This window comes from Mustelus asterias, chromosome 7 (genome assembly GCF_964213995.1).
Source record: "Mustelus asterias chromosome 7, sMusAst1.hap1.1, whole genome shotgun sequence".
NCBI classification, from domain to species: domain Eukaryota; kingdom Metazoa; phylum Chordata; class Chondrichthyes; order Carcharhiniformes; family Triakidae; genus Mustelus; species Mustelus asterias.
The window spans coordinates 21,701,121-21,711,178 of record NC_135807.1 but is presented as its reverse complement, the minus strand read 5'-3'; the positions used below and the strand labels follow the sequence as shown (position 1 = coordinate 21,711,178).

The following is a 10,058-nucleotide window of genomic DNA, read 5'->3' as shown; positions in this document are numbered from 1 at the left end:
GACTGGAGTTGCTGATTGGTGCCGGGCAGAAGAATAAAAAAAGCCAATTGCAATCTCTTGATGTGTCCGTCCCTCCCCGCAAAGGGAGCCAGAGGGTGAAATGTAGCATTGAACTGGGAGTGAAATTGCCAGAACGGGACAGTCAGCCAGGGAAGGGTGAGGGAGGGGAGAGAGGCTGGGGGGTGGGTAAGGGGGGGTGGAGGGAGGGAGGAAGGGATATCTTTCCCCAACAGGGTTGCAAGGAGTGGAGCAGATGTTGGGGAGATGTCGGAGACGAGTTCCATCAGTTCGGGATCGACAGTCGGTTCAGGCAGCCGGGTGTTGCAACTGGCCAGCAAGGGAGAATGGTGCGTCCTGGAACAGACTCTGAAAAGCATGGACAAGGGAGATCGAGACATCACTCTCACGGACGAAGTGTGTAACTTGCATATATATCTATATATATATTATTTTTTGTTCTTCCTACAGTACTTGGCAACCATTCTATTTATTACTGCACGGGGGTGATCAGCTTGAGGGCAAGTCCAGTTTATATCCTCTGTTCAGGGGAGCAAAATTCTCTCTATCTGTAAGTCTGGGGGGCCGCGGAGAAATAAAACATTAATCCTTCCCCTGAGCAAAGCAGTATTTCTCTCGCTTGTGTGTTCCCGAGAAGCAGGGCTGACTGATAAATAAGATAACGTTCATACAATGAGTTCACCAGAAGAGCAGTCGCCATAATCAAAGAAAAATAAATTGTTCTTAACGCAAGGCTGCAGCCACCAAGCTAACATTTGAGTCAAAGGCTTGATGCTATCTTAAGGTAGCTTGACATTATTTTTTCAAACTGGATTGCTGTTGAATTCAATTTAACCCCCCCGTCCCCCCTTCCACCGTGATCACTGAAGGTTTCAGGGTTGTTTCATGTTGACAGCTCATCCATTTTCCACCGAGGGAATTTCCACTTCTCATAAATAGGGAGGCCATTCGGCCCATTGCATGTGAAAGCTCTTTGAAAGTGCTGTCCAACTCTTCCCACTACCACCCCCCCCCCCACCCCCTTTGTAAATGATGCCTTTTCCAACTTAATTTGTGCACAGTAAGAAGTCTCACAACACCAGGTTAAAGTCCAACAGGTTTATTTGGTATCACAAGCTTTCGGAGCGCTGCTCCTTCCTCACCTGATGAAGGGCACAGTAAGAAGCCTCACAACGCCAGGTTAAACTCCTGGTCACTCAGGTCACTCACCTGATGAAGGGGCAGCGCTCCGAAAGCTCATGATACCAAATAAACCTAGAATCATAGAAACCCTACAGTGCAGAAGGAGGCCATTCGGCCCATCGAGTCTGCACCGACCACAAGCCCACCCAGGCCCTACCCCCACATATTTACCCGCTAATCCCTCTCACCTACACATCTTAGGACTCTAAGGGGCAATTTTTAACCTGGCCAATCAACCTAACCCACACATCTTTGGACTATGGGAGGAAACCGGAGCACCCGGAGGAAACCCACGCAGACACGAGGAGAATGTGCAAACTCCACACAGACAGTGACCCGAGCCGGGAATCGAACCCGGGACCCTGGAGCTGTGAAGCAGCAGTGCTAACCACTGCGCTACCGTGCCGCCCCTTTTGGACCTATTGGACTTTAACCTGGCGTTGTGAGACTTCTTACTGTGCCCTCCCCACTCCAACGCCGGCATCTCCACATCATGGCTGCCACCGACAACTTAATTTGACTGTTACTCCTGAATCTGCTTCCACCAGCCAGTCAGGCAGCCCAACTTCCTGATCAGAAATTACTGCGTAAGTGTTTTTTTTTCTGACACCAACTCCCACCTCCTCTGCCACCCTCACCCACTGTACAAAATTGTCCATTGCAAATCTTGCATCTGTCCATGATCCCTGGCCATTTATTCCCTCGGAAACTCCTGTGTTCATGTTTATAATGGAAACTATGGGCTGGATTTTAGCACCACCCTCACCCCCACTCCCGCCCCGTCCACACCCCCGGTGGTGAATTGGCAGTCTGGCAGGAGAGAGCTGTATACACTTGGGTCCGATATCATGGGCACTTTTCCGGTGTCTACCCACTCACCCCAGCTGTAACTTGACCAGTGACAGGAGAAGCATCAGGAGGCCCGATCACCCATGGGCCATTTGAGGCATTTCTTTTAACTGTTGCTGAGATTGAACCCACAGAGGTTGAGGCCCAGTCCAAGTGTCCGGCCTGGCAGCTTTCATTACTGTGATATGGCTAGATGTTCGGTGCCCCTCAGAGCCTCCTAAAGTAAAGTTAAAGTTTATTTATTGCTCACAAGTAGGCTTACATTAACACTGCAATGAAGTTACTGTGAAAATCCCTTAGTCGCCACACTCCAGTGCCTGTTTGGGTACACTGAGGGAGAATTTAGCATGGCCAATGCACCTAACCAGCACATCTTTTGGACTGTGGGAGAAAACCAGAGCACCCGGAGAAAACCCATGCAGGCACGGAAAGAACGTGCAGACTCCGCACAGCCAGTGATCCAAGCCTGGAATTGAACCCGGGTCCCTGGCACTGTGAGGCAGCAGTGCTGAACTCTGTTGGGCTGAGGGGCCTGTTTCAGTGTTATATATTTCTATGACTCTTTGGGCGCAATCTTACCAACGTTCACGCCGACGGGATTTTCCGATCCCACTGCAGCGAACAGAGATTTAGCTTGTCGCCAAATTCTCTGACTTCGCTGTAGCGGGAGCGTGGCGGGAACTGGCAGTAAGATCACACCCTATGACTTGATGGGTGGGATTTTCTGACTTTGGTCGCCCCAAAACCGGAAAATCCTACTCTAGGTCAAAGGACCTTTCCATGGTCTGCCCCTCACCCGCTCTGATTCCCATGGCGGGCGGGACAGTAAAATTCACCTCTATGACTCTAACTCTGCCACAAATTCTAGCCCAATGTATACAAGCTTGTCACATTGTAATTACATCCCTCCTGCCTGTGGAGGTGCTGATGAGCCACTGCTGGAGGGAGAGTATAAATACATCATGAAAAATTAAGTTTCCATTAAAATTTTGGTGTAGGAATTAATAATTGAGATATAAAAGTAAAAGCAGAATGTACTATTTTAAAATGCAGACTGAATTACATCTGCACTAATTATTACCTTTTCATAGAAGCATTGAACGTAGAAGCAGGAACATAGAAGCTATTCATTTTGATCATGGCTGATCATCAAACTCAATATCCTGGTCCCCCCCTTCCCCCGATATCTCTTGATCCCTTTAGCCCCAAAGGGTATATCTAATTTCTTCTTGAAATTACACAACATTTTGGCCTCAACTACATTCTGTGGTAGTGAATTCCACAGATTCATCACCCTCTGGGTGAAAGATTTTCTCCTCACCTCAGTCCCAAAAGGTCCCTTATCCTCAAATTATGACCCCGAGTTTTGGACTCCCCCACCATTGGGAACCTTCTTTCTGATTCTACCTGTCTAACCCTGTTAGAATTCTGAAAATAAACTTGATTTTGATTCCGTCTTTGCAATGCCACAAACATATCAACTAGTAAATAATGATTACAATTTAATGCCAGATGAAAGGATTTTTAAAAAGCTATTAAATCATAGTTACCATATCAAAAAAGCCAGACTAAATATTTGCCAAGGGAAACACATTAATTTCATTGAGTGATGGAAAGGAGTTTTTTATTGGAAGTTATGGGAAATTATTAAATGATTTACTGTGCCTACTGCAACCCAGCAATGCATAAACTGTTGTGTCTGTTTCTTGCAATATTTGTGTCTAATTAGACATATAATAAATTTAGTTTAGGAGAAAGAGGACTCCGATGTACAACTTTTTAACAATTAAGTACATTGATTCAAGTGTGGGAGAGCATTTGTTTCATTTTTCAAGTAACTGACTTGGCTTGTTGAGGGCTGGTTGCATAAAAGAAATGAACAGGACACAAACAGGACACATGGGAAGACAGTGGCACAATGGTATTGATGTTGGACTAGTAATCCAAAGACCCAGAATAATGCTCTGGGGACCCAGGTTCGAATCCCACCACGGCAGATGGTGGAATTCAATAAAAATCTGGAATTAAAAGTCTAATGAAATTGTTGGTTGTCAGAAAAATCCACCTGGTTCACTAATGTCCTTTAGGGAAGGAAATCTTTCATCCTTACCTGGCCTACATGTGACTCCAGACCCTCTGAAATGGGCAGTTTGGGATGGGGAAAAAATACTGGCTCAGCCAGCGGCACCCACATCCCATGAAAGACTAAACAAAAGAGCATTATAGACAGATGTCGTAAGTGGTTGAGGAAACTTCATTCATTCACATTTGAAAACTTATTGCAGTGAATTAAGATCTTCACAATTAGAAAGGCAATGGATAAAGTCAATCCAATCAAGTTGTTCACATGGATACAAGGTTCAAAACTATAGACCTAGTTTAAAATAGAATTCCATTTTTGTTGCACCTGAATGTGATTTTCTGGGATACTTTCTTCACTTACTGAAAAATGATCGAAGCCAAGTGCACAGAATAAAATGTATGGACAGAGATGATGCCTCCCCAGGCTGATAGCCCATGTGACCAGGAAGTCCCAAGCTGATTTTAGTTGCCAGGCCATTGGTTGTCTTAGGGCGAGACCTTGGTCTGGTGAGTACCCAGGATATTGATAATGGGTGAATCAATGATAGCAATGCCTTTGAATGTCAATGGGTGGTAATTCTGTTGCTGGAGATGGTCATTGCCTGGCACACCTATGGTGTGGATATGACATGATATTTAGAGTCATAGAGGTTTACAGCATGGAAACAGGCCCTTCGGTCCAACTTGTTCATGCCGCCTTTTTTTTTAAACCCCTAAGCTAATCCCAATTGCACGCATTTGGCCCATATCCCTCTATACCCATCTTACCCATGTAACTGTCTAAATGTTTTATAAAGGACAAAATTATACCCGCCTCTACCAGTACCTCTGGCAGCTTGTTCCAGACACTCACCACCCTCTGTGTGAAATAATTGCCCCTCTGGACACTTTTGTATCTCTCCCCTGTCACCTTAAACCAATGCCCTCTAGTTTTAGACTCCCCTACCTTTGGGAAAAGATATTGACTATCTAGCTGATCTATGCCCCTCATTATTTTATAGACCTCTGTAAGATCACCTCTCAGCCTTCTACGCTCCAGAGAAAAAAGTCCCAGTCTATCCAGCCTCTCCTTATAACTCAAACCATCAAGTTCCGGTAGCATCCTAGTAAATCTTTTCTGCACTCTTTCTAGTTTAATAATATCTTTTCTATAATAGGGTGACCAGAACTGTGCACAGTATTCCAAGTGTGGCCTTACCAATGTCTTGTACAACTTCAACAAGACGTCCCAACTCCTGTATTCAATGTTCTGACCAATGAAACCAAGCATGCTGAATGCCTTCTTCACCACTCTGTCCACCTGTGACTCCACTTTCAAGGAGCTATGAACATGTACCCCTAGATCTCTTTGTTCTGTAACTCTCCCCAACGCCCTACCATTAACTGAGTAAGTCCTGCCCTGGTTCAATGTACCAAAATGCATCACCTCACATTTATCTAAATTAAACTCCATCTGCCTTTCATCAGCCCACTGGCCCAATTGATCAAGATCCCATTGCAAACGGGATAACATTCTTCACTATCCACTATGCCACCAATCTTGGTGTCATCTGCAAACTTACTAACCATGCCTCCTATATTCTCATCCAAATTGTTAATATAAATGACAAATAACAGTGGATCCAGCACTGATCCCTGAGGCACACCACTGGTCACAGGCCTCCAGTTTGAAAAACAACCCTCTGCAACCACCCTCTGGCTTCTGTCAAGAAGCCAATTTTGTATCCATTTAGATACCTCACCCTGGATCCCGTGAGATTTAACCTTGTGCAACAACCTACCTTGTCAAAGGCCTTGCTAAAGTCCATGTAGTAAACATCAACTGCACTGCCCTCACCTATCTTCTTGGTTACCCCTTCAAAAAACTCAATCAAATTTGTGAGACATGATTTTCCACTCAGAAAGCCATGTGAATGTCCCTAATCAGTCCTTGTGTCTCTAAATGCCTATAGATCCTATCTCTCAAAATACCTTCCAACAACTTACCCACCACAGATGTGAGGCTCACTGGCCTGTAGTTCCCAGGCTTTTCCCTGCAGCCCTTTTTAAAGGCACAACATTTGCCCCCCTCCAATCTTCAGGCACCTCACCCGTGACTATCGATGATTCAAATACCTCTGCTAGGGGACCCACAATTTCCTCCCTAGCCTCCCACCATGTCCTGGGATACACTTCAACAGGTCCCGGGGATTTATCTACCTTGATGGGCTTTAAAACTTCCAGCACCTCTTTCTCTGTAATATGTACACTCAAGACATCACTATTTATTTCCCCAAGTTCTCTAACATCCATGCTTTTCTCAACAATAAATACTGATGAGAAATATTCATTTAGGATCTCACCCATCTCTTGTGGATCTGCACACATAGATGACCTTGTTGACCCTTAAGAGGCCCAAGACTGAATGTTAATCAGACCTTGTTGCCTGCAGGTAGAAGAACTGTGTGACGGTCCCGCCTACTAATACTGTCGTGAACAGGATGCGCCTGTACGGGTAGATTAGCGAGGATGAGTTCAGATAGGTTTTTTTCTTCATATTGGTTCTCTACACTACCTACTGCCAGTCCAGTATGGCAGCTTTGTCCATCAGGACTCGACCAGTTCTGTCAGCATGCTGTTCCCAGGCCACTCTTGGTGATGGTGATTGACGTCCCCTACCTGGCGTATATTTTGTGCCTTTGCCTGTTCCAGCTGGTGTTCAATATGGAGAAGTATTGATTTATTAGCTGAGGATGGCTGGTAGGGGCAGCATGGTCGCACAGTGGTTAACACTGCAGCCTCACAGCGCCAGGGACCGGGGTTCGATTCCCAGCTTGGGTCACTGTCTGTGTGTAGTCTGCACGTTCTCCCTGTGTCTGTGTGGGTTTCTTCCAGGTGCTCCGGTTTCCTCCCACAGTCTGAAAGACGTTCTGATTAGGTGCATTGGCCATGCTGAATTCTCCCTCAGTGTACCCGAACAGGCACCGGAGTGTGGCGACTAGGGGATTTTCACAGTAACTTCATTGCTGTGTTAATGTAAGCCTACTTGTGACACTAATAAATAAACTTTAAACTTTAACTTTATTCTTCTATTGCCATCCTTGGGTATGTTTTGTCTCATACTGATGTACAGGAGGGAGTGGGGAAGTCCTTAACATTGACTTTAGGTCCCATGAAGTCTCATGACTTTAGATAAAAGATGAGCAATGAAACATTCCGCTGAAAGCCCCGAGTTGCCACAAATACAGAAACCTAAAAAATACAGAAGATACTGGAAATACTCAGCAGCTCAGACTGCATCTGTGGGGAGAGAAAAAAGATGCTGAATATCATAATTATAATAAATGTGTTTGGGATCAATATCCAGAACATGTCTATTATTGTCAAAATTAGCATTAGCTATAACATTGATGGTACTGCCCTATTGCAGTTATCATGACTATGATGCAGACTGAATGGCACATGATGAAGAATGCAAGCAGGATTCTCACATCAATAAAGAGTTAAATGGCATTGTTGAGAAAAGTGTCGCTTCTGCTTTAACAGCTAGCTTCCAAAGATTTTTTGACACATACCACCAACTGGAATAGAAACATCTGTGCTCTGTTCAATAAGTCAGCACAGTGACGCAGTGGTTAGCACTGCTGCTTCACAGTGCCAGGGACCCGGGTTCAATTCTGGCCTCGGGTCACTGTCTGTGTGGAGTTTGCACATTCTCCCCGTGTCTGTGTGGGTTTCCTCTAGGTGCTCTGGTTTCCTCCCACAGTCCAAAGATCATAGAATCATAGAACACTACAGTGCAGAAGGAGGCCATTCAGCCCATTGAGTCTGCACCGACCACAATCCCACCCACCCAGGCCCTTTCCCCATAACCTCATGCATTTACCCAAGCTAGTCCCCCTGACACTAAGGGGCAATTTAGCATGCTCAATCCACCTAACCCTCACATCTTTGGACTGTGGGAGGAAACCGGAGCACCTGGAGGAAACCCACGCAGACACAGGGAGAATGTGCAAACTCCACGCAGAGAGTGACCTAAGTTGGGAATCGAACCCGGGTCCCTCGCACTGTGAGGCAGCAGTGCTAACCACTGTGCCACCTCTATTGGCCATGTTAAATTGACCCTAGTGTCAGGGGGATTAGCAGGGTAAATGTGTGGGGTTACGGGAATAGGGTCTGGGTGGGATTGTGGTCAGTGCAGATTCGATGGGCCAAATGGCCTCCTCTGTAATAGAACATAGAACATAGAAAAAAATACAGCACAAACAGGCCCTTCGGCCCACAAGTTGCGCCGGTCATGTCCCTACCTACCTAGGCTTATATATAGGCTTACCTATAACACTCAATCCTATTAAGTCCCATGTACTCATCCAGTAATGTAAGGATTCTATGATCTACAAAATCAGTATTTTCCATTTTGGATGGTGCTTTTACTACAGTGCCAGCTAATGCCGCCTATTTTAGCATGGGCCAATGATTGAATGTGGCACATACATTTGACAATTCTACGATTCTGGCTTTAACATGCTTTTAAAGATATTGGTTTTGTTAAGTGTGCTGCATTTTAATTGGCAGGAATCTGGTCTAACTCCACTTCTGATCGCTGTTCGAGAAAGCAAATTGACGATTGTGGAAAGGCTGCTTGAGCTAGGAGCCAATCAGAATGATCGGTCAAAGGTCAGTTCCAGATTATTTGTATTCACCAAATTATTATATCCACTTATGAAGAGAGGAAAATTAAAGACCATCCTCTCTAACCTTTGCCTCTTGTTTACATCAGCAAGTATGTGGCGTCCTTATGATGTATCTCGCACTGTGTATAATATCAGGAGATACAGTGGCATCGTGGTAATGTCACTAGACTAGTAATTGAGTGACCCCGAGAGTAATCCTATGGGAGTGAAAGCAAAATACTGCAGATGCTGAAATCTGAATCAAGAACAGAAAATGCTGGAAAATCTCAGCAGGTCTGTCAGCATCTGTGGAGAGAGAATAGAGCCAATGCTTTGAGTCTGGATGACCCTTTGTCAGAGCCCTGGGGACAAATCCCACCACTGCAACTGGTGGAATTAAAAGTTAATGTCAGTAACGCTGACCATGACAACTAGTATTGATCTGGTTCACTAATGCCATGTAGGGAAGGAAATCAACTATCTTTCCCTGGTATGGCCCACAAGTGACTCCAGACCACAAATGGACTCACAACTGCCCTCTGAATAAGGTTACTGACCTTCCCGGACTGGTTGGGAGTCTACCGGAATCGGCATCAATCTCCTGGCGGCCAAGTAAAGCATTTTGGGAAATTGGAATGCTCCTGCTACCTTACATTTCAGTATCCAACCTGCGTTCTTGTGCAATCGCAGCATGATGCATCATTCCGGGAAGATAACACTGGTTCGAAAGACTGTCATGATGTGGAGATTTGCTACCAAATAAACCTGTTGGACTTTAACCTGGTGTTGAGAGACTTCTTACTGTCGAAAGACTGTAGCAGAGCTCTGAGAAGGCAAGAGGAACTCACTGGTTGAGAGGGATATATTTTCCGCCAGTATGGAGCCAGGATGACCAACCATCCCTTAACTTATGGGATTGTCTCAAACCTGAGGCCACTGTCCCATGTCCTGGGCTGAATGCTGTTTTCCCCATAATTCAGTTCTTTAAATTTCACATTTGCATACTTCTGTTTGAGCTCTAACAGCTCTGACAGAATCTCTCCCTCACCCACCCCCATGCTCTAACAGACCCCATGCCAGAGTGTCCTTTCATTTTCTCTCCAAGAGTCCGAAACCGTACCTAGAGCATGATCCTTTGATTGCATCATATATGAACACTTGGACACCTATTCACCATTTCTTGCATTGAAATATCAGAAAGATTTCAAGGAAGCTGCTTTGAAAGGCGATGGGCCTTTTTTATTCAGTAGCTTTCATCCCACACCTCCGGTTTTC

General features: G+C 45.3%; 1 protein-coding gene across 1 annotated transcript in view; it reads left to right on the top strand.

Moving 5' to 3' along the window:
• Positions 1–264: 264 nt before the first annotated feature.
• Positions 265–10,058, top strand: part of trpn1 (transient receptor potential cation channel, subfamily N, member 1) — a 252,128-nt gene continuing 242,334 nt past the window's right edge. Inside the window, exons 1-2 of the mRNA XM_078216993.1 lie at positions 265–414; positions 8,686–8,787. Coding sequence (XP_078073119.1) covers positions 265–414; positions 8,686–8,787 — 252 coding nt within the window. The remainder of the gene's footprint in view (positions 415–8,685; positions 8,788–10,058) is intronic.